The following is a 24,856-nucleotide window of genomic DNA, read 5'->3' on the forward strand; positions in this document are numbered from 1 at the left end:
ACACTTTTTATCAATAAAATGGTTGATTTAAAGGGCTGTGGCTGCTCTTATGTATTTGTGGAGTCTAACATAATTTTTTTTCTTTCTTCTTTTTTTTGGGTTTTTTTTTTTTTTTTTGGTCCAATGTACAGGTCTACTTGTTTATTCTGAGCCTTTGGAAAATCATTGTGGCATTTAGAAAAGAAAATACCCTTAGGTCCTGGATTTTCTGATACTGCTGGAATACTGAGGGATTGTGGTTTACAGCAGTCACAATGAGTGGAAGCTCGAGTATTGCTGGAAGCAGCAGTCGACAATCTAAGATGGCACTGAGAGTGCAGGACACCAACAAGACGGATCTTCAGACACCTCAGCTGTAAGTCTGGCTGGTCATGTTGCTAAAAATAAGTATATAAAACTAATTCTGAAGAGATTTATCATAGTGTGTTTGAGTGTGAGTAGCAACTGAGGGGAAAAAAACAAGACAGTGAGAAGAAGGCTCCCTACAGCCAAGGGTGTTTGCACATGTGCTCCAGTTTTGCAAAAATACTTCCTTTCTGTGTACTTGTGTCATGTTTCAAATTGTAACACTTTGTTACATGTTTCTGAGGAGATAGCTGGATGCATCAGTTAACCTTTCTAAGATGTTGGGGGATGAAGGCGCTTAGGAATATATGACTGTTTGTATCACTCTTGTATGAGCTATGTATGGTCTATGCTGGGGTCTATTCCTATGTCTATTCCTTTTAAATATTCCTTAAATATTTTAGATTCTATTTACAGTCCTGTACTATAAGAGCTACTTACTATAGCTCTTGTATGAATTGGTAGTAGTAGTCACTTGAATCTTTTTCTGCTCCTCAGGAAGGACAGAAGCACCTTTGAGAAGCTGAGCATGAGCAAACCTACATCTGTAGCTTCAGAAGGAAAAGCCAGCTGTTTGGGGAACAGGTATGGATAGCTTTTGTTGTCTGCACTGTACATTAAAACAAAAATGGTCCTCTAATTTTGGTATTTTTCTTTCTTGACAGATTTTCACTATAGGGAATGATGGATCTGAGGCAAGCAGACCTTCAGGTCTGCCTTCCTCCAGTCCTTGGTCGCTAAACAATAATGCTGTGGAGCAGGAATTGCTTTGGGAGTTGCTTTTTTTTTTTTCTTTTGGGAATGATGTGCACTGCAGACCTTAAGAGTATCTCAATACATTTTCTTGTTTAAGGAAGAAAGACATCTGAAGTATACTCTGCATTAGTTTCCTCTCTCTAAGATACAAACTTTCCAAAACTCTATAATCTTTCTACTTAGCTCATGACTTTCTGTGTTATGGGTATCTTCTTGATAGTACCCCATTGTTGCAGGGGTTATTCCTTTTAAATATTCCTTAAATATTTTTAGAGTTTATTTACAGTCACCAACATTATTTTTTTTCATCTTTGGGGTATTTTTCTGCTCTCTAAAAGTTTATTTATTTCAATAAAATGAAGAAAGTATTCATCTAGGATGCAGTAATCTTTGTTGTACTTATGGCATTGTGACTTCCAGGGTGATGATGTTTTTCCAATGACCTTAAACAAAGAGAAAACTTCAAGTATCACTTTGTATAACAAATGGAAAGAAAACATAAAGCTAGCAGTTGTGCCTTAAACATGAAGAGAGTTCTTCTTTCTATGTATTGTCACAAGACCTGTATTCATTGTCTGTCCCTAGCGCGAGCGGGGCTGGAGGGTCAAGCAGCAGCCTGTACGGTGTGTTTGGGACAAAAAAGATAAAGGATCCCAGGCCCCTTCATGACAAGACATTCATCCAACAATGTATCCAAAAGCTTTATGAGGTAACATATGAACTTGTTCTGCATGTATGTTATGAGGTGTAAAATGTGCTAGGCAAAGTGGTTATTTCCCTTGGTTTCAACTATAAATTTTATTTAGTGACTGGTATTCCGTGTTTCTTTTGCACAGTTCCTTGTTGAGAATGCTTATGCCCACGATGTTTCCGTGAAATCACTACAATCTCCATCAGTTAAGGACTTTTTAAAAATCTTCACCTTTATCTACAAATTCCTCTGCCCTTCTTATGAACTGCCTGACTCAAAATTTGAAGAGGAAATTCCCAAAATTTTCAAAGCCCTTGGGTAAGATGATTATTGTTAGTCTCCTGGGCTGAATAGATATGCTATGGCTAGAAATTTAAAAGCTAAGAATTCTGCATTGATAGTTGGGCGGAATGGATAGGTTTATTTATTCAGATGAGACTCTAAAAGTACAATGTTGTGATTGTTTTGTTTCACTTTTGTTTAACTCTAGGTTTACTCTCTGATTTTCAGCATCTGCTATACATTTTATATTTGAATTTACAGAACTATAAGCTCTGGGAATCTTGCTTTGTCATGTAAAATTTAATTGATTATTTGTATAGAACTTTGGAGGACAAGGCACAATTTTCTTTTACAGGCCTTTCTGTTCATTTTGTTAGAATCTAAGAACTAAAATTTCCAGAATTTTGGATCAAGACAATTTAATTTTAGTTTAAACAAATTTAATTTAGTTTAAAATATGTTTTCCTGCAATTTTTCTCATTCTGCCTTCAAAGCAGAATGTGGAAATAACAAAATTACTGTTGAGGGGAGAAAAACACTAAGTAGCTGAGTGGTTTACTGCTGAATTTGTTCAGTGTTTGAAATCATTAATGCCCCAACATTGTCTTGGAAAGAAAATCCTCTGCCTCTTGATAACAGTGAATTTTCAGTCTCATTTAAAAAAAAAAAACAGGGACTGTATACCCATGATGGTGTCAGAGTGCCAGGGCTCCTTAAATGTAGGTGCAAATCTTTTTTGCACACTTCTCAGCATTTTAATAAAGTTTTGTTTTAATCTATAACATTTGAAACTGCTGATATAGCTTAAAATGTTGAAAAGGATTCCACTCTGCTGCACCAGGGGTGTAATTCTGGATAAAATGACTAATTCTGACAAGTCACTTGAAGTTTTGGGAGCTCAAGGAGCATCTGGATGACACTCTGGATCATATGGTTTAGTTGTAGGCAGTCCTATGAGGAGCAGGGAGTTGGATTTGTAGATCCTTACAGGTCCCTTTCAGGCCATGTTATTCCATGAGTTGCAAAATGAGAAACCCATGATAATTGAATAGAATTGTACTGTCAGAACTCAACTAATTTCCTTTGAAGTACAGTAGAATTGAGTTTGCTCTTCCTTCTGTGCTTTCATCTACATAGAAAAACATGCTGCTTTGTTTTCAAAATGTGCTGGTTTGTTTTCATCACTGTCTGCCACAGCTATTAAAAGTGTATCTTCTTTGGCCGTACAGGTACCCCTTTGCTCTGTCAAAAAACTCCATGTACGCTGTGGGAGCACCACGAACCTGGCCTCAGATTGTGGCAGCTTTGATTTGGTTAATTGATTGTGTCAAGGTAATGTTTGTCTTAAGATAAATATTTTCACTTTCCAGGCTGGAATGTTAGTTTCAATACAGATTCAGTACATATTTTCTACAAATCTTTGTTTAACATATATGTAAACATATATGTTCTTAGCTGTCATCTGGGAGCTGACCCTTGGCCTAATGTTTTGGTAACTTTTAAAGTGAGCTTTTCATGTTATATTATGATAGGGTTTTTTCTTTACATGTATGCACTGGATAAATTAATGTATAAAAGGAGGTGGCAAAATGCTGATCTGTACATACAATAAACGTGAGAAGTTAATGAGTATAATCACCGAATGGAACGTGTATCTCCAGCGCAAATGTTGTGACATCTGCCATTCTCCCCTAAATTTGAAATCTAAGGATGGGATTTTCAATTGAAATGATTCAAATGTTCTGTGATTCTGATACAGAGTGGCAAGTTTTTGGTTTGAGTGGGGTGTTTTTTATTTAATCTTGGTTTTGTTTGGTTTGTTTGGGTTTTTTAGTAGTCCTAACAGTTGTTGCTGCCAACTCAGGACTGAGCAAAATTTGGCATCTGTGACAGAAGTTGACCACTGCTGAATTGAGTGCCCAGGAAAACCCTGTCCTTTTCTGCTCAAAAGACACGAGAGAATTTGGCAGTGTTGACTGTCTAGCTCATGCCTCTTTACCTGTGTGTTTAGTCAGCTCAACACAGGTTCATTCCAACCTGCCTGCTGAAATCCTAATCCAGTGTTACTCTGCTTCTTTTCACGAAAACCAGCATGGAAACTAATGGATGTCTTCATGTTTGCTCTTTGTTGTGTGCACCTCTGCTTTTCAGCTGTACAATGCGATCAGGGAAAATGCACCATCGTTCGATGACACACAGAGCTGGGGAGGAGAGACAGATGATGGAATTGTACATAAAAAGGTACCATAAAAAGGAAATTAGTATCAGAATTGCTTAACTGGATTTTGCCATGTGCTGTAACAACACAATTTAATTACAGTTTAGATTGCTGGGTCATGTATTTATAGATTCTGTTCCCTTTTATATTCACAATGCTTTCTAGGAGGTAGAGTAGCATTGTGTAAAAAACCTGATCAACTATTTCCTGAGCAGGTATGATGATCAGTCTATTGGTGTAGACTGGGTATTAAACAAAATATTCTCTTTATTTTATATTCACCTTATTCTGCAAGTATATACTGTTGTCCTTTGTAGAGAAAGGGCATCATTATGCTGTTTATTTTTTTAGAGTTTCCGAAATATTTTCCTTTAGCTCTCAAGACCTCTGAGGTTAACTGCAGTGCAGTATAAAGACAGTGACTTAATTCTAAATATAGTGACTTGTGCCAATATCTACTCAGTTTACTATGTAAAAATTGGTTGTAAAGTTTTATTTCTGAGCCACAAAATAGGGTGGCAGTATAATTTGAGCTCTTAATCCAACAGCTTGCTTTCTTTTTAATTTATCATGGATTATTAGAACTACTCAGATTTAACTCAGTGTTAAATCACAGCAGGTGTTTGGAGAGGGTTGCATTATAAGCTAAAACATTTAATTAGAAATTGCAAAAATAAAGTAAAATCATAATTTTGGACTAAGGTTACAACATGATGGTTGGCAACTAACAATGCTTTTAAACGAAATACGTTCTTCTACATTGGCACTTCTGCATATATATATAGATACAAAATTCACAATACTGGTGTAATTGCTTCTGAAGCATCTGTGACTTAGTGTCCAGCAAATTCTTTTTGGGTAACCTTTCTTTAATTCTAGATAAGAGTACTTTGAGACCTGCAGATCTGAATTTTAATGGTCATATTTATAGAAAAGGCCTGTTAAACAGAGCTGCAGTTTCCATAAACTAGCCTGAGAGAATCATATGCATCAAGATGAAAAATTCTTAAATATTCTATCTACAATATTTGTTAAATATCTTTTTAAGAAATACAGGATTTCCAGACCTTTCTTAGTGTGAATTATAGTTGTCTCCTTCTGCCTGAATATATAATCTGTTGACATTCTATGTTCAAAGGGAGGAAAAAAAATTAATTTTACAAAAGTACAATCGAAGCATTAAGGATATTTTTGATGTCTGTTTAATTCCACTGATTGAGTAGCTTTAGACTATCCAGATATTTTACAGGTCTTGGAATTGTTGAAATGAAAGATTTTTAAATTGCTTTCAGCTTTTCATGGACTACTGTGTGAAGTGCTATGATCTTTCCATGAAAGGGAGAGATACCTTTGAAGAGTTGGATGCTGAAGTGCAGTCAAAATTAAGTAAGTTTTTAAATTCTAAGTATTCAATTGTGTTACTGGTTTCCTTTCTCCTAGCATCAGTTTGTTCAGTTTATGAGTGAAAGTGATCTAAGGGAGTCTGAAACACCTAAGTATGTTTCGTTACTTCAACTTAATGCTCTCTTTTTTAAGTGTATTTTGAGCAGTACAGATGGGTAGGTCATGATCTGCTATCAGCTGTAGCTGTGTCACCTGATTTTTTAATGTCTTTGTCACAGAAAACCAGTATACAATTCTTCAGATGTGAACTCCATCTATGCAGATGGCTCTTGTTTCTGTCTGGAAAAGCTAACAATTAAAAAAAAGAAAAATATTTTCAGAGGATGCACAGCTGACAAGAAAGTTCAGCTTTTGAAGATCTGAAAGCAGTCTGCAAGAGTTCCAAACTCTGTTGTGAGGGTTCTGTATGTGATTCAGCATGCACCTGTGTTTGTCTTCAGGGAGGTAGAAAATTATTGGGTTTTTTTGACTCGCTCATTTCACCACCTGCAGAAATACAAACACAATGTGAGAAAAGGAAGAAAAACATGTCTTACTTTCTTTGCTCTCCTATGAAAAGCCAGACTAAGGGCCCTTTGTTTGCAAACTGGGGCCATCAATTGGAGAGGAAACAAGATACCACACTGTTACTGGATATTGGGAAAAAATAATCATCCCATTTTTTGGCAAAGCCAAATTAAGTTGGGGAAAAGATGCCTCAAGAAGCAAGGAAGTATATGGATAAGAAAGAGGTTGTTAAGTAAGTTTGATTTGTTCTAGCTTCACAAGGTAGTCCTGACTTGTACACTCTCCTGTGGTGTGGGCTGCATGAGAGTTTGGAAACCCTTACCTCTTGGGAGTGACTTTGGCATGAGAACTCTTTCTGACATGAGGACCGAGAAACCCATTTCTCTTCTTGTTTCTTCTGGGGTTTTTGCCTGGTTACATTTTAATGAAAGGTTTTTCTGGTAAGTTTCTTGGTTGTTTTTAGTTATTTTTTAGTGAAAAATAATTATCTAGATAATGGGTATTTACTGTGCTGAAGCTCAAGTTCAGGTACTCAAAATAGGTGGTGATATTGAGATAAATTTGTAACTCGAGTCTCTCTTCTGCTCTCCCACAGAGGATTTATTTAATGTAGATCCATTCCAGATGGAAAGTTTAGAAGCTGAGAACAAAAGACTTCAAGAAGAGATTGCAAGACTAGAAAAAGAAAAGGAAAGTGAGCAGGTTAGTAAATTGTGTCTGTTTTTATGGAGGAGTTGAATTTTATAATATCGACCATTTCTGAATGAAGATACTTATGATACATAACAAATGGAAAAATTTCAGTGCTTTGAGATTTTAATTAGGCCAGATTTTTACAGACTCTATACTATTAGAGAACAAGGCTTTTTTCTGTGGAATCTTCAGTACCTATTTGTTTGATAATGTGCAGGTATTTACAGGTAATAAGGTCTTATATTGACTGAAATATCAATAAAATACTTGAACCAAATTTTTTAATATAAATGTCAACATTATTTTTTTCAAGTGTGTTGGTATTCAAATATGAGGCATGGGATTCAGTGGTAACAAATATATTTTATGGAAAATACTTTGCTTGAAACTCTGGATTCTGCTTTTAATACATCCTGAGTTTAAAAATGGGTTAGTGGCTGTGCAGGTGGCAAATTGAAATTCCTGCCAACTGTGCAAAATGTGCTGAGTTTATTCCTGGTTTTCCATGCCCCTGTTTCATCTGCCCTCCATGTATTATTAGAGTTAAGTTGTGGACTACCTGTAGTAAGAATTGTCTAAAGCACTGTCTGATGCAAATGAGAGACATAATGCTGAAATGCAAGAATCTTTTCAGCCTTCTTTGCTTTTATTTTAAAGGTGTCCTGACTGGACTTAGCTGTCACAGAGATAAAAAATTATTAAAGTTCTTTATTCTATATTTGTGCTGTTGATGTTGATCAATTACTCTACTGTCTTATCTGGAAAGTGAAGTCATTATTTTATATTTATCTAAGAGTGGTTGTTCTTTTCACCCATTTCCTAGGATCGTATAGCAACGCTACGAAATGTGAAATCGTCCCTTGAAGCAGACGTCCAGAACTACCAGGCTTATTTCGCTAAAATGAAATCTCATATATCCATCCTTGATCAAAAACTGGAAAGTGTTAATGATGAAGTTGAGGCAGCAGGTAAGGAGGACTTGATCACAGTCAGGACAGTGAAGCTAGAAATAGTCTTCAAATAATTGTAGTTCTTAGCTTGAGAGCAGAGCAAGGTACTTGGAGTAGCACGATGCTACAAATAAACTTTCCAGAATGGATTGCTAATAAAAATTTGTTTTTTGTCTGATAGCTCTCTGTACACTGGAGTAATGAAATGGTAATGTTATGTAATAACTGTGTCATTTACTCATACAATACAGAGGTGAGGTTTATGTATATAGGCTGGTATTTTATGTCCATTTCACAAATGTTTTATGTACTTAGAGGCAGAAGTAGAAGCCACGAAGCGGGAGAATGCCCGGCTCCGGCACATCTTAGATAACCAGAAGTACTCAGCTGCAGACATTGAGAGAATAAATCACGAGAGAAATGAGCTGCAGCAAACCATTAACAAGCTGAATAAGGAGCTGCAAGAAGAACGAGAACTGATGTGGAATGAAGAGATGAAATATGCTAGGAAGAGAGACGCGGTATGTGAAAACCCCACAACACTCAGAGGTGGCTGCCAGTTTTCATCATGCAAGCTTAAAATTGGATTCTTGATAATTTCTTTCCTAAATAATCGAACACCACCATACGTGTATCTAACCAGGCAAAACTGACAAGAATGGCCTCTGTTTACAGTATCTCTGAAAAATGTTGCGCTTTTTCCCCTTTTTCTGTTTTGCACTGAGTGGAAATGTACTTTTTTCCTGCATCGTAAGAGATGTGTCTAGAATATGAAGCATGGTAAGCTGTCACTGCTGTAGCATTTAGAGCTTTGATAACATTAGCATGCCATTGCTTTGATAACACAAGAAATTACAGGCTAATGTTAATATTTCAGAGCAAGGAAGTAAGGCAAAACTAGTGAATTTGAATCAATAGTTTTGCATGCATTTAGGGCCTGATTAGTTCTTTGTGTAGCAGTTGTAACATATTTCAAGGGCCAAGTTCAATCCCTTCAAACAGAGTGAAAAGATATAGTCCTGGAAGTGATGGGATTTAAAAGCTTCTGCTTTGCCAATTGGAGAACTAAAGAAAAAATTTCAAATATGTTTGGTAGGGTCACCCTTTATCAAGCACTTTTATCAACTTAAATCCTCAGGTGCAAGTATGAAGCATATAAAACTGGAAAAAAAACCCCTGGGGTCTTTAATGTTTGCACTTAATAGCACTCATTAATTAGAAATTAAAGCATTTAATAAGCTTTGTTTAAAGGCATGCTCAAGTTAGTTTGTTGTTAGCATGTGTGGCTGTGTAGCATTTCCTGTCAAAACTAATGAGAGAAGGCATATTGACCTTATAACTGATCATTTGTTTAGTATTATTTTCCAGCACATTTTTAGTTCCCAATCAGCTAATTCTCAAAAACTTGAGGCAGGAAAAATTATGGCAGATGAATACGGAAAACCACAGGTGAAAGCATTCAGTGTTCTCAGCCATAGACACTAAGAAACCTCAGTGTGCAAACTCTGAACGAACCATAAAACAGTACCTAATGCAGCAAACTGCTGTGCTGGCATTGCATGCAGCTCTTGAATACTGTGGGGTAGCAAGGAATTATGGCTACAGAGAGCAACTCAGGAACTTGTTTAAAGTACTATATGAATACTTCTTGCACATCTTTTCACTTGTATCTCTTCTATGATTTGTGCCCTTTTCTCCTCTGAGCAGATTGGAAAGCAACTGGCAGAGTATCATAAACTGGCTCGAAAGCTGAAATTAATTCCAGTAAGTGCTGAGAATTCCAAAGGCCACGACTTTACCATGCACGTTAATCCTGATTTAGGACCAAATTTCCTAGTCAAATACAGAACTCAGATCATGGTAAGTAGAATCAACACTGAAGGCTTTAGATAGCACTCACAAAAAAAAGGTGTTTCTTTGGGAATGCTGGGAAGGTCTCTCAATCTCACAATGAAATGTCATTGAAAAGCTTGTGTGATGAGTCACCATAATGACATTGCAGTATATGAAAGAGATTTGGTATGGGAGAATACAGTAGCCTAAAAAAAATAAAAGGGAAAGATGTACTGGGGTGCATCTTGGTTCAGATTAGCAAATTGCATTTGTTCAATCTTCTTGTATACGTATTACAGGCTCCCCTCATGGAGATCATCAACGAGACTGAGGAAGAAATTAGTAAAGCCACTCAACGGAAATTTACTCTGGAAGACACTTTGGAACAGGTGAGTTAGTTAAAGAAGATTAACGCTAAGATACCAACCCCAAAACCTTATCTGCCTCTTTCATTCAACTTTTTGCATAGTTAAAGTGTGATGTGTTGGGTTGGTTTCTTGAATTACTTGGGGTTTTTCTGAGGACAAGTAGAGGGGGAGAAACTGTGAGAAAACTGCTTTTATTGTAATGGAACCTAAAAGTTTTTCTAAGAACTGAGGTCTTTGTTGGTTGAAATATCGTGTATTCCCTGAATTAAAGTTTATGTAGCTTACATATACTTGACCATAACCATTGGAAGTATTTGTTTCTAATAAGTTGCCCGTTCCAGTTGATTGTGTGGCTTACCATCACCGACAAATTGTCATCGGGAGGATTTTTAGTACTATTGGATTTGGGACAGATTGAAAGAAGGAGAATTTTATTTCCTCGTTCGTCTACCTGAGCATGGTGTTCTGCGGTATGGAATGTCCTCTTGGCCAGCTGGCCTCGCTATGCACCTTCCCAGTCTCTTGCCTGTCCCTGCCCTGCTCAGTGAGGGGCCCTGGGAAGCACAGAAAGCCTTGGACTGCTGTGCTAGCGCTATTCAGCAGTAGCCAAAACTTGGTGTGTTACCAACACTGTTTTAGCCCCTCATCCAAAACAAAGCATAACATAGGCTGCTATGAAGAAAGATAATGCCATCCCAGCCTAGCCTAGTTTAATGGTTTAACCTGTTTAACCAGGTGTGGTTTGTGATGGCATGGATTTATATGTTGGAATTCTTTTTGAACCATACTTCCTTGGTTATGTTTTCGTCCTAGGTGAATGTAATGCTAAAGGACAAGAAACGCAGTGTGAAAATGCTGACAGAAGAAGCTGAAGAGCTGGATGATCTTTACCAGCAGAAGCTTAAGGTACAACTTCTTACACCTTGATGACAACTTATCCTTAATGATAGCCTTATCCTTAATTTTTGTATTTATCGATAAATTTTTGGGTTGCATTTTTGTTTGGGCTTCTGCCTTTACCTTCTTCCTTCCCTCTTAGAGGATTTTTTCATTCTTTTCAGAAAAGTGATTTGACTGCCACCTTAACTGAATCAATTTTCACTTTCTTGTAAGAGAATCTGGCATCCTACTGTAGCAGATCCTGTAAATCATAAATTCCTGCATCCAGTAATAAAAGCAGCAACAATCATCTGCCCTCACGATGTCTCCGGGCATGTGCTTGAAGGAAATTTTAGGATCAACAGAACCTGTCTTGTCTAATCGATTTGTATATAATAAATACATTTTTACAGTTTTTAGTAAACATGTTTAATCAGCTTCTGTAAAAACGAAGGAAAACATTGACCAAAAGCATGTTAAATTGTTTTAATGATCTCAAACTGTTACTTCCTTTAGCTTCCTTTGCCAGCACAGGAGCAGTCCCTATTCTTTTCCCCACTTGCAGTTCAGCAACAAAACATAACCCTCTCTGTTAACAACTGAGTGGCTATTTTGGTAGCTCCCAACTTCTCTGACAACACTGCTTTAGCGGGGCCGTGGTGCCCTGCAGAAAAATGTTCTTTGAACTACACCAATATTTACCATATGTGCTCCTGTAAATCCAAACTCCTGTGCTATAGCCATGAAACAGGGCTATTTCGCTGCTAATACCTGCTGAGGCAGGTGTATATATAGGTTTATAAAGGCAATTAATTTAGTTTCTATTTTTCAAAACCACATGACATTTACCTTTTGATCTGTGCTCTTGCATATACTTTTCTCTAAAGTTAAGCTCATAAAATACACACTTGCCACCAGACGCTTAGTCATTTAATTCCTCTTCTAATATTTAAAATGCTTTTTGTAAGTCTTAAGTATTAAAATTATTTTTGAAGGATTTTTTCAGTAATCTACCAAAATTGCACGTTGAGTTGACGTCAGAATTTTGTTTGGTTTTGTGGACTGTATAGCATCAACAGTGTCATTCTCCTAGAAGAGATGATTATTTGGAATTATACTCTCTTTCAGACAAAAAAGAAAAGCTATTTTCTTACTCAGATGTGGTTGTATTTTTTAACCTAGAAACAGTTGTTCATAATGTGCCATTTCTAAGCTATTTAGACTATGTAAACAACACTTTGTGAGCTTTAACTCGGAAGGGAAAGTAGCTGCAACACAGGCCTTTAAATGTGGTTAAAGGAATAAAGAGATGGTTAGGCTTATTCTGGGATGGGGATGATACAGAAACTTTAGGTTTGGGAGGGATATCCTTGGGGCTTTTTTCAGTTCTGAACTTGGAACTATTTGCGTGAATTTTGAATTCAAGTATTAGGATATAATCAGGTAACAGAAAGAAAAAAAGATCCGAATTATACTTGAGAGAGGCCATTTTTTTTTCTTCTCCTTCCTTATGACAACAGGAGATAGAAGAAGAAGACAAGAAATATGCAAATGAATGGGAATTGTTTAAGAAGCATAAACAATTACTTGAGAGTGGTGTCTATGATGGGCTCAGTGAAGCTGCAACTGAATTGCATGATATCGAAAGAGAGTAAGGCTCCTAACTTCCATGTCTGCCTTGTTTATTTTGGTTTTTAAGGATAAAGATATTTTCTGGAATGTAACATACAGTTGTTTCATCAGGTATCCATCTCAGTGTGTTAATTTCACAAGTTAACAACTGAAAGATGTTTCTCCTCAACAGTATTTTGCTAAAATATTTGTCTGCTGTATCAGAACTCCTGTTTTCCGCGTAAGGGTTTTTCTTTAAGTTGAGCATTAATATATTGTAACTTGGTTCAAATTAATACTAATGGAAAAAAAAGTATGGCTAAACGTGATGATAAATCAGACTTGAAGTGATTGTTTTAAATGTCAGGAATTCTCCAATTATGGACATGACCTTCTGAGTATCTTTACCTTTTAGATATCAAGTTGTTTTGCAAAGAACAACAGAAGAGAACAAAAAAATTGATGCTAACTTGAGTCGTCTTGTAGAAACAGTTGCTACTCATATAGAATCTATAGTGGTAAGCTAAAATTTGATATTCAGAATTAAATCTCTCTAGAGACATTTTGCAGTTAAACACTTGGAAATTAGAGCTTACTCTTTCTAAGGAAGTATCAGTTATTTAGCTGCTACTAAGCCTGCGGATTCTAGTTAAATTTTCTGACAAAACCTTTGGTGTAAATAATCAGAATTGGTTGTTAAGTGTCAGCAGTAACATCCTGTCAGGTTAAACCTGCTTCTGAGAGGCGTCTTTCAGGAAGGTGTTTAACTGAAATCAGTTAACCTGTGCAATGACTGCTTAAAATGCTTTAGCAGAATCAGTAAAATACAGGCCATGACAGAGCTAATAAAGCTCTCTGTACCTCTTTTCTAGAAATACCTTGAAGAACAGAATGCAAGAATAGAAAGAGACGATGAAGAATTCATGCCTGAAGGTCTATTGTCAAACCTGACCAGCATCCTAGACACTTATAAAAAGAAGGCTGAAAGTGTCTTATCACTAGAAAAATGAAGATAAGATTTTGGTCCCATTCAGTGCCATTTTTTGCCATTTTAGCCCCATTGTAGTGCGTTTTTTTGCTATTTTAGGGTATTTTGGTACCATTTTGTGCCACTGATCGTGCCTTAGGCTGCTGTGGACGCTCTGGGTGTCGGCGCAGTCAGGCTGGCCCAGCCTCAGTGCCCGGCGCAGCGCCCGCCTGGCGCCCTCGAAATCACCCAGGGACAGCAGCACCTTCAGGGAAAACACAGAGAATGAGCAAAAATCCCAGGGAATTCCCCCCAAAAAATGAGAAATGTTCAAAAAATTCCCAGAATTCCCAAAAAAATCCCGTGAAATTCAGAAAAAAATTATAAAAAAAATTCCCAAAATCCCCAAAATCGCTCAATGAACAGTGAGCAAAAATTCCTGGGAATTCCCAAAAAATTTAATGGAGTTCCCAAAAAAATTGGGAAATTCTCAAAAAATTCCCAGAATTCCCCCCAAAAAATCCCGTGAAATTCCCCCCAAAAATTCGATGGAATGATCAAAAAATCCCAAAAACCCCACGGAATTACAAAAAAAAATTTTAAAAAATTGCAAAAATTTCTAGAAAATTTCCTGAAATTCCCGAATTTCCCTGGGTGCCCTCGGCCTCCTGGGGCTCCTCAGGGATTTTGGGGAATTCGGGAATCTCGGGGATTTCGGGAATTTCGGGGCCTTCGGCCATGAAGAGGAAAGTGCGGCCCATGGTGGCCCAGGCGCGCTGCTGCTCCACGGGGTCACTGAGGGAGTATGCCATGGACAGGTGCTGCAGCTGGGGATGAGGGAAAAAACAGGGAAATTGGTTAAAAATGGGGAAAACATTGAATTTCTGGGAGAAATTTGGGGAAAAAACAAAAAAAAATTGGGTGAAATTTGGAGAAAATTTGGGGAAATTGGGAGGAATTTGCTGCTCCACGGGGTCACTGAGGGAGCGGGCCAGGGACAGGTGCTGCAGCTGGTGCTGGGGGAAAAAACAGAAAAATTGGTTAAAAATGGGGAAAATTGGAAAAAAACCAAAAAAAATTGGGGGAAATTTGGAGAAAATTTGGAGAAATTGGGAGGAATTTGCTGCTCTGAGGGGTCCGAGAGGCGCCAGGAGTGCTGGAACTGGGGTGGGAAATATGGGGGGAAAATTGGGAAAAAATGGTGGAAATTGGTTAAAAATGGGAAAAAAGGGAAAAATTGGGAGGAAATGGGAAAAAAATTGGGAAAAATTAGGGGAAAAATTGGTTGAAATTGGGGGAAATTGGGAACAATTTGCAGCTCTGAGGGGGCCGAGAGAGGCCAGGGCAGGAAGAGGGGCTGGAGAGGGGGCTGGGGGGGAAAATGGGGAAAACAAGGGGGAAATTGGTTAAAAATGGGCAAGATTGGTAGGAATTGGGAAAAAATTGAGTAAAAAGTGTGAGAAATTGGGAAAAAATGGAAGAAATTTGGAGAAATTGGGAGAAATTGGGAGCAATTTCCTGCTCCACAGGGTAACTGAGGGAGCGGGCCAGGGACAGGTACTGCAGCTGGTGCTGGGGGAAAAAACAGGGAAATTGGTTAAAAATGGGGAAAATTGGGAATTTTGGGAGAAAATTGGGGGAAAAACCAAAAAAAAATGGGAGAAATTTGGTTAAAATTGTGAGAAATTGTGAGCAATTTGCTGCTCTGAGGGGTCCGAGAGACGCCAGAGCAGCGAGAGGGGCTGGAGATGGAGCTGGGAAAATAGGGAGAAAATGGTGAAAAAAGGGGGAAATTGGTTAAAAATGGGGAAAAGTGGGGAAAAATTGGGAAAAAAAATTGGGGAAAATTGGGAGAAATTGGGGAAAAAAGAGAAGAAATTGGGGGAAATTTGCTGCTCTGAGGGGTCCCCCTGGGAGCGGCCCAGGGAGAGGTGCTGCAGCTGGGGCTGGGAAAATGGGGAAAAAATTGGGAGAAATTGGGGGGAAAAGGGAAAAATTGGTAAAAATAGGAAAAAGTGAGAAAAAAATGGAAAAAATTGTTAAAATTGGGAGAAATTGAGAGGAATTTGCTGCTCTGAGGGGTCCGAGAGACACCAGGGCAGGGAGAGGGGCTGGGGATGGGGCTGGGAATTTGGGATTGGAATTTTGGGATCTGGGAATGGAATTTTGGGAATTCTGGGATCGGAATTTTGGATTCCCAAATTCCCACCCAAACTCCTCTCCAAAACTCCCCAAATCCATCCCTAGAATCCCCAAATCCCCCAAATCCACTTCCAAATTCCCAAAATTCCAATCCCAGTCTCCTCAAATCCCTTCCCAATCCCCTTCAAACCCCTTCCCAACATTCCCAAAATTCCCATAGCCCTGATCCTACAAACCCCATAGCCCTGATATCCCACAACCCCGAGCCCTGCGGGAGCTGCAGCTCCTCACGGTGCTGGGCCAGGGCCTCGTGGAACAGACCTGGGATGGGAATGATCCCATAAACCCTGACTGTATAAATCCCATAATCCTGATCCCAGCAAAAATCCAATTTCCCATTTCCATTCCCATTCCCAGCTTCCCATTCCCAGTTTCCCCAGCTCCATTCCCAATTTCCCAGTTTGAATTCCCACTTTTCCCAGTCCCAGTCCCAGTTTCCCAGTTGGGAATTCCCATTTTTCCCTGGAATTCTCTCTCACCATGAGCAGCCAGGATCTCTCCAGCCCCATTCCCAGTTCCACTCCCAGTGTCTCAGCCCCATTCCCAATTTCCCATTCCCAGTTTCCCATTCCCAGTTCATTTCTCAGTTTCCTTTTCCGAGTTTCCCAGTTTGAATTCCCATTCCCCATTTCCCATTCCCAATTCCATTCCCAGTTTCCCATTCTCAGTTCCAGTTCCCCCAGTTCCACTCCCAGTCCCATTCCCAGTTTCCCATTTCCATTTCCAGGTCCATTCCCTCTTTTCCCAATTTCCCACTCCAGTTTCCCAGTTCCATTCCCACTTTTCTCAGCTCACAGTTCCCAGTTTCCCAGTTCAGAATTTCCACTTTTCCCAGTTCTCCCAGCTCACAATTCCTATTTTTCCCTGGAATTCTCTCTCCCCATTTGCAGCCAGGATCTCTCCAGCCCCAATCCCAGTTCCATTTCCAGTTTCAATTCCCAATTTCCCATCCCACAATTCCCATTTTTCCCTGGAATTCCCTCTCACCATTTGCAGCCAGGATCTCTCCAGCCCCAATCCCAGTTCCGTTTCCAGTTTGAATTCCCAATTTCCCATCCCACAATTCCCATTTTTCCCTGGAATTCCCTCTCACCATTTGCAGCCAGGATCTCTCCAGCCCCATTCCCAGTTTGAATTCTCACAATTCCCATTTATCCCAGTTCAGAATTCCCATTTTTCCCTGGAATTTTCACCATTTGCAGCCAGGATCTCTCCAGCCCCATTCCCAGTTTGAATTCTCACAATTCCCAGTTCTCCCAGTTTGTAATTCCCATTTTTCCCAGGAATTCTCCCTCACCATTTGCAGCCAGGTGGACTAAAACAGCTGGACTAAACTAACGTGTTGGAGGGAGGAAAAAAGCTTTGCAATTTATTAATGTATTCAAAAGACTGTTACAAAGTTTACAATTTAATTATTGGAAGATTATAGAACTGCTTCACTGCTTCTGTACTGTGTTAAATAAACTGTATGTGCAAGGAGTAATAAATGAAATTGTTAATTTCAGTGCATCCTTAGGGAATAGTAAGAGGGAGAGTTTACATTATTTAGAGCTCCAAATGGATTTGAGTTTATATACAGTAATAAATCTTAACTACATTGTTAATTAACCCTGCCTCAAGCCCCTTTTTGCCTTAGGAGTTGAAAGACACGGTGTCTGTTAGCATAACTCACCATTCATGCGCTTAAAGATGTTTAGGACTGGGAGAATTTGCCGATAATAGGGCACCAAGGCCTCCCCCACCACTTCAGCTGACACCACCAACCAGGTGCTGGATGACTTTCAGCGTGGTGCAGAGGACCTGTCGGTTACGAAGGTTCAGTGCATCTGCGATGCAAAAAGAACAACAGGCAGAAAGCAGAATTAATTTCTAAAATGTAAAGGGAGGGGGAGGAGTCCTCTAATGGACAAATTTAATTAAACTATACTCTGTTGGGAATTGTAAGTGGGCCTTCATTAGCCCAGCTTAGAAAGATCCCAAAGATGGATCTGTCAAATGTACTCCTGAACAGGCCAAAGTCTGCCCTCTGTAAGTCTAAGGCTGCAGGTCTGCTGACCTATCTCCTTCCTTCTCTGATAATTGAAAAGTCTATCATTACATGAACACTGTGCCCAAAAGGTCTGCAGCCACCACATCACCACATAGCAGCCAACCAGCTCCTGGCTTGATTATATTAGGCACTTTATAAACATTCAATTAGAGGCAGTCCCTGCCCCAAAGATACACCACTTTCAAATACCTGTTTATATTCTTAAAATCTGGTAATGATTTTACGTGTACTACCATCACTACAATCCATTCTCCCACAAGAATAAAAGGAAGGAAGGAAATATTAATGCAGTATATGAAAAAAGTATATTCCAATACATGGGAAAATATCAGTGGCATCTAGAGGTTAACATAAATTGAAGAAAGTATCCTTACACAGGATTAAAGCAGACCATTTAGGAATCTTGGTACACTACAGCTACATAGCCCAAATGAAGGGAAGACGCATAATATTCAAAGTATTCAATTTTAGAAAGCATTCTAGGCTGTTGCCTCTTGGCCTAGAAGTCTGCTGGATCTGTTATTGTGAAGACATGGATCTTCACAATAACTGCAAAGTGCACAACTGGTTTGCTTCTCAGTTAAAGATACCTTTCTGCTCCCTGAAGGATTTTGAGAGGACTTTCCTCCCTCATCGGTACATCTTTTTCTTTGGTCCTTTAACTACTGTAACATTCTCTTAAGCAGCAAAAAACTCCAACCCAATAAATTCACTCTGTTGCTTGGTAGTTTTGATGTTTTCTACTTTAATGGTATGAACTAAAGATTTTGCTTCTGATTTAGGATATACTTTTCCAAGAAATCCTCCAGCTTAAATAATAGCTCAATTGAAGTATATAATGAAGTATTTTTCATTCAAACATACGTTATTTCGTACTGCCATAGCTTTTCCAAACAAATATTTTCTGAAGTTCATAATAACTTTCTTAATTAAAGAAAATTTTACAATGATATCAGCTTAATATCTGATTTAAAAGCTGAGTTTGTGCTATTTCTACCATTCAAAGCCAAAGTAAGAGATAGTTATGAAATTTGAAAGCATATTCAAAACACCATGGTGCTGTTTATTAAAGCTTGTTGCCAATGAGACAACATAAGATACCAATTCATTGACTTCAGCGAAGACTTTAATGTTGTCTAGCCTCTCTTCTAGGTCAGCCTTCACAAGGCATCAATGTTAATTCACTATATTTTTAATTTCAGACAAATTTTATTGATAATTCATGTAAACTGATGTAAATTTAGTGTTTCTTTTGTTAATTTCCATTAAGAGCAAAAGCTTTCCTTAAGATACATGCCACTTGTTTGCTTATCCATTTAGCTAGATGTTTACATATAAAGCAATAGAAATAATTATTTTAAAACATTCAAATCTTTTTCTTGAGTAACTCCTTACCTCTCAAAGACCTAGGAATTATATAAGTTGATATCTTTTATTTTTATGTGGCAGTTTGGAAAATCCTATCTCAGTCCCAGACATTGTCTATAATAGAAGCCACAGTTCTCGTCTGACAGATAAAATGGATAGATTCTATAGGTCAGGAAACATGACAGCATTTCTCCCAATGCACAGTGGATCTTTATCATGACACAATGTAGTTCCACTGAAGAGAACAGAGCAAATCACAACATTTTCTCCCAGATAGCACATTGATATCCTGAGCTTTACAGAATCGAATCAGTTTGCCTAAACTTCTGTCTCTTCTCAACTACTAACTCTAGATTTTGGTCGTTATGTTAAAAGTTATGTTGATAATGTAATTCTTCTCTTCAACTTCTTTTTCAAATACCATGTGAATCTATGCTTAGAAGTGCACCAACATTTCCGTTTTCCATTTAGGTCTTGCAAGCAAACATTAAAACCAATTTATTTTGCATTCATATCTCTCACTCAATTGGTAAATGAGGCAACAGTTTAGGACAACTCTTTGCCTGAAGCAGAACAAGATACCGTCCTGTGAGGTAAAAAGCACTCAGGATGAAAATGCTTGACTGTTGTGATCTACTTAATCCTGTTAACTAAGGTGCTATTTTAAATTCACAGAGTTAGGTTCAAAGAAGTCCTAACATCAGATGTTCTCAAAATGCAATTGACTAAAGTGATACATACGTTTAGAAAATTTTGTTCAAAATCTTCAAAGTGCATAATACTTAACTAACTGTACTTACAGAATAGTATTATGCTAAACTTAGAGAACAGTAATGAAGACTGTTACAAAACACAGCATTTCAATCAAGAGTGAATAAAAACCAGAATAAGAACCTTGTGGTCTGTACCTTTTAGAAGTCCAGAAAGAGCCTGATCCAAATAATGCAGATGTACAAAAATTTCTTTCTGTACAACTGAAAGAATGATGTGTTACAGTGAAACCATGGGAAGGATAAATAGGGGGTAAGACATGAAAACTTTATGCCAGTTTTGTCATCAAAGACCTTTTTTTGTAAAGCCAATCTAAGGCACAGAAAATGCTAAGATACATAGCGAAACACTGATGCTTTCAAAAAACATGATATAGCAAAATATGGAAGGAAAAGTAATACACGGAAAATCAGAACACAACACGGAAAATCAGAACACAACACGGAAAATCAGAACACAACACAGAAAATCAGAATTCAACACGGAAAATCAGAACACAACACGGAAAATCAGAATTCAACACGGAAAATCAGAACACAACACGGAAAATCAGAACACAACACGGAAAATCAGAATTCAACACAGAAAATCAGAATACAACACCGAAAATCAGAACACAACACAGAAAATCAGAATTCAACACGAGCTGCGGGGTGGTGAAATGAGGAGGGGATTAACCCCAGGATGGAGCAAATAATGAGGGAATTAACCCCAAAATGTTCTTCACGCACAGCACCCTGTGAAAAATGTGTATTTTATGATTGGCTTTTCGCAAATATTCAAATGAATATTAGATGCGTTGTGTTAGAAAGTGATGCTGGATTCATTCTCTTAAGTAGTGTGGTAAATAGAGTGTGGTTAATATTGTGTGTTGTGTTCATTCAAATCATTCAAATTAATATTGTGTGTGTTAATATTGTGTGTGTTGTGTTAATTCAAATTAATTTTATGTGTGTTAATATTAGATGCGTTGTGTTAGAAAGTGATGCTGGATTCATTCTCTTAAGTAGGGTGGTAAATAGAGTTTGAGGTTATAAAAAATGTTAAAATAGAAACTATACTATATAGGAATTTTTTTTTTTTAAAGAAAGGACTCTGAGATAGCAGCCCCAGGACATCTGAATCTTTCAGAGCAAAATGAATTTATTCTGATTAATTTATCAGAAGAAATGAACTTCTTCCCACCTCTGTTAAGATTCAGAGGAAGAAGCTGAGGATGACCAGACAGAATCCTGTGTTTGAATGGAATTTGTGCATCATGGATGAGGTGTATGAATATGCAATAGGTTATTGTTTTATTTTAATTTACTTTTTTTTTAATAACTATTAAAATACTGGCACCTTTTTCTACTAAAAACAGTCATTGTCATCATCATCATTTAATCCTTGTTTAAAAAAAAAAAAAAAGATAGTCTCCTGAATATATTTCCTTAAAAAATTAGTGTAATATCAAAACCCATAGCAATCTTAATGAAGTACTATTGTTATTATATTCAGCACAGTAGCAATGCACATTATATCAAGCTCATTACATACAATATAAATTTTTTTTCGTGTTTTAGAAATAGCAAGCAGAAAAAATAAGGAAGGTAAAGAAAAATTCTAAATGGAAGTTAAATATTACCAAATTAGAAATTTTAAAATTTTGAGTGTTACTTTTTCCTTTGTTTCAACTGATGTTCTTCTAGTATCATGAAATCTTGTCCCAATTAACTCAATATTTGTTTTGTCAAAAAAAAAAGGCACAAGGAATTTTAAAACCCCCAGCATTTAAAAACTCACAACTGAGTAAAACAAATTTTAAACTAAAGACTTCAGACTATATGTTGTCCTTCGCAGTATTTCGATACTATAATCTCTTGAATCTGTATCTCTTGAAATCTCTTGAATCAACTGCTCATATTTTATTTCTTTGTTGGAGCAAAGATGCAATCAAGAAAGTGCAAAGTTTCAACTGGAGTACATGCCATAAGAGTTTATAATTTGGAATCAGATGGTGGTATGCCAAAGATCAAGTTTACAGGAATGAGTTTCCACAACGGAAAATTCACATCTGTTCATTCAAAAGAATGTGAACTTTTCTGTTCTGTCACAACCTAAATCAGGTAATATGGTAATATTTACACTTCAACCTAAAGTTGTTCTGGTTTTTATTTCATTAAAATATTTAGAGTAGTAGGACTGTCTATGATAGGACTGACAAGCAGCAAAACATTTCACTTACTTGATGGAAAACACGGATCATCAGGGTATGTTTCTTTATCATAAAGGAAGGGATGGTATCGGATGATGCCTTCAACTATACCTTCTTCTTCAATATGTGCCTCGAACTCAAAACTATCTGCTGCAGTGTTTATATACAATGTCTGCATGTCATCTTTGATCTCCCTCAGATTGACAATCTTTGGTACTTTTCCCTTTTCAAACATTGAAATCTGGAAAAAAGAAAAATAAGTTGATTTTCCTTAGAGGAAAACACTTACAGTAATAAGCACTTTGACAACTGACTGTTAGCAAAGGAGTTAGTTCCTACACTGCAATGCTAAACAGAATTACCTCAAAAAATTAAACTACATACACATCTTGAATGCCATATTTTAAAATGCATGATTACAGAGAAACAGGCACAATATAAAATAAGTTGGCATCAAAGAGGACTTTTGACTAACATGTATAAAATCTCTTACCTGAATATTGATGTTGTTGAAAGGGCTTGTTTCTTTTGTTACAGCATTAGCTTCATTTCCTTTTGGTCCATGGATATAATAGCGATAGATATGCCTGAAATACATTTCAGAAAAAAAACCAAAACAGCAAGTGAAATTTAAAAATTGCACGTTATAATTTAAAAAATCTAAATAAGCTTTTATTTTTATTAAAATATAACTGGTTTGTTGCACTATAATAAATCAACTCCTTGACAACATATATCTGGTACAAAAGGTTTACTAAAGGGAGTGACTCCTTTTCATTCTTCTCATCTCTGTCATGCACAATCACACTAGGACCAATTTTTGGGTAAAATAATTGGAAACAAATTTGAAAAAAAATGAATAAGTGAAAAAAATATACAATTGTTACATGGCTACAGATCCTTTACATCAAAGGGTTAACTAAAAAAAAACTACTGTAAATTGTTCTGCAGTCTGGAAATAAGAATTAGAGTCACAAATCTTTCCACACTTTGTCTCTGCTATCAGTTTTATATCAATCATCTAATAGTAACAGAAATATGTAACAAACAATCACTATCTTTACATTATTTACATAAATTTGAATAGAGGTAGGAGTCATGGACGTGATCTGCATAATAGAAATAGTTTTTCAGTTGTAAACATTGCTTTCTCATTGGCATTTTTCCTCATTTAACAAATTTCAAAAAATATATGTGGTTAAATAGATTAAATAATTTCATAAAGAAATTCAATTTGAGAAAACTGAGGAACTCAACTCCATTTACTTCAACTTTTCAGCTAGCTAATTCTTTCAACTTCAAAGACTGAATCCTTAAAGCTCTGGGGGATGGTCTGGAGAAAAATGAGATTGTACTAGTCAAGGGGACTGAATGCACGACTTAAGTCAAATGCACCTGCAAGTTTATAGCTGCTTGCCTTTGACCTCCACTGCACTAGATGTTCCCCAAAGAGAAATCCTGCTTCCCAGAAGAAGGCTCTTCCTGGTCTCATTGCTCAGGATTTTATAGTATGTCCAAATTGCTTAGTATTTTGTGTGCATTTCTTCCAGACTTCAAAAGGCAGTCTCCTGGCCTTAAGACATTGTTATTTTAGGGGTTCATCTCCACTTCAAAGCATCCAAAATAATGAGGGCTTGTGCTGCAGCGCATGAAAGCGGAACCAAACTGGTATCCTGCATGTGTGGCAAAAGGCATGGCAGAAGGAAATGGGGAAGTGTTCGGGGGGAAAGGGCCATTACAGCTGAAACAGTGACACAGGACTGTGCAGCACTGGAAGGCTAAATGAGTGGTTTTACTGTAACAGCTACAGGGCATATATCTGAATAATTGCACCTGGGTTCCATCTCAAACAGAGGCAGCTCTTTCACTTCAAGAGATGGTTGGAAAGAACTAACACACAGTAAAGTGTGTGTGTTCACTGCATGAGCACCCAGAAGCTAATGAGGGATGTAAATTATCCTCTGCAAGTCATGTACCCTATATTTTCATGAGGTTAAAAATGGCTTCAGTAACAAGTTTTTATGTGCAACACTGAATGATATTTCACATAGTAAGATATTACCTAATTCTTATATTAATCCTCTTTTTAAGTACATCTATTATTATCAGATTATAGGCATCAAAAAAATGAAATCATAGTTTGAAAACAAAGTTGTGTAGTTTGCCAGATTTCAAAACTGGTCTAGGCCTTTGTATTTCAGTTTACATTCACAGATGGATCATCATAACAGGTAAGCCCAAACTATTCTCTGGTATCTCCAGGTTCTGCAGGCCCACTGATGACATTATTACAGTACAGAGCAGATAGTGTCATATATCCTTCTCCCTCTTAAACTGGGATGAAGAGCAGTACCTTCTTTTGTTGTTGTTTAAAAAGTCAACCAACCAAAAGATCCCCTAAAAGTGTAAATTAGGAGCAAGTCTGTGAGCAAGGTTAGGAGCATGGCTGTGAGCAAAGTAACTGATGAAGTTCTTAGTAATTAGATAAACAATTTTTTACATTAGTAATACACCATTAAATTAATCGGCTACTAAAAATTACAGTGGATATGTATGCAAAAATTACAGTGGATTATGTATTAATCATCAAGTCACATCTTTGGTTGGGGGTGCCTCATTCAGTTGTGTTCATTACTGTAAAATTGGTTAGATAGGGAGGCTAATTGAAGTATCAACGGCCTTAAAAAGAATAAGGCCAATGTCAAAGCACAAAAAAGAAGCAGTTCATAATTACTTGACTTTGTTAGTAGCCCACTTTTAAATGAAA

General features: G+C 37.3%; 1 protein-coding gene across 1 annotated transcript; it reads left to right on the forward strand.

The window, feature by feature from the left end:
- Nucleotides 1-254: 254 nt before the first annotated feature.
- Nucleotides 255-13,547, forward strand: LOC128948357 (kinetochore protein NDC80 homolog). Its single transcript, XM_054293038.1, has 16 exons — nucleotides 255-355; nucleotides 844-930; nucleotides 1,687-1,810; nucleotides 1,938-2,110; nucleotides 3,304-3,406; nucleotides 4,226-4,315; nucleotides 5,585-5,678; nucleotides 6,799-6,905; nucleotides 7,720-7,864; nucleotides 8,162-8,367; nucleotides 9,554-9,706; nucleotides 9,979-10,068; nucleotides 10,861-10,953; nucleotides 12,447-12,577; nucleotides 12,953-13,055; nucleotides 13,410-13,547. The coding sequence occupies exons 1-16, from the start codon at nucleotides 255-257 to the stop codon at nucleotides 13,545-13,547; spliced, it is 1,938 nt and encodes a 645-aa protein (XP_054149013.1).
- Nucleotides 13,548-24,856: the final 11,309 nt, after the last annotated feature.

Source organism: Melozone crissalis, unplaced genomic scaffold (assembly GCF_028551555.1).
Source record: "Melozone crissalis strain CALT ecotype California unplaced genomic scaffold, PUWL_Pcris_2 ptg000123l_1, whole genome shotgun sequence".
Lineage (NCBI taxonomy): Eukaryota > Metazoa > Chordata > Aves > Passeriformes > Passerellidae > Melozone > Melozone crissalis.

Excerpts from the sequence above, each read along its gene's own strand:
- LOC128948357 (XM_054293038.1), top strand. The coding sequence starts at position 255 with ATGAGTGGAAGCTCGAGTATTGCTGGAAGCAGCAGTCGACAATCTAAG. Across the intron at positions 1,811-1,937 it reads GTATCCAAAAGCTTTATGAG|TTCCTTGTTGAGAATGCTTA; the intron begins GTAACATATGAA and ends TCTTTTGCACAG. Across the intron at positions 10,954-12,446 it reads TTTACCAGCAGAAGCTTAAG|GAGATAGAAGAAGAAGACAA; the intron begins GTACAACTTCTT and ends TTATGACAACAG.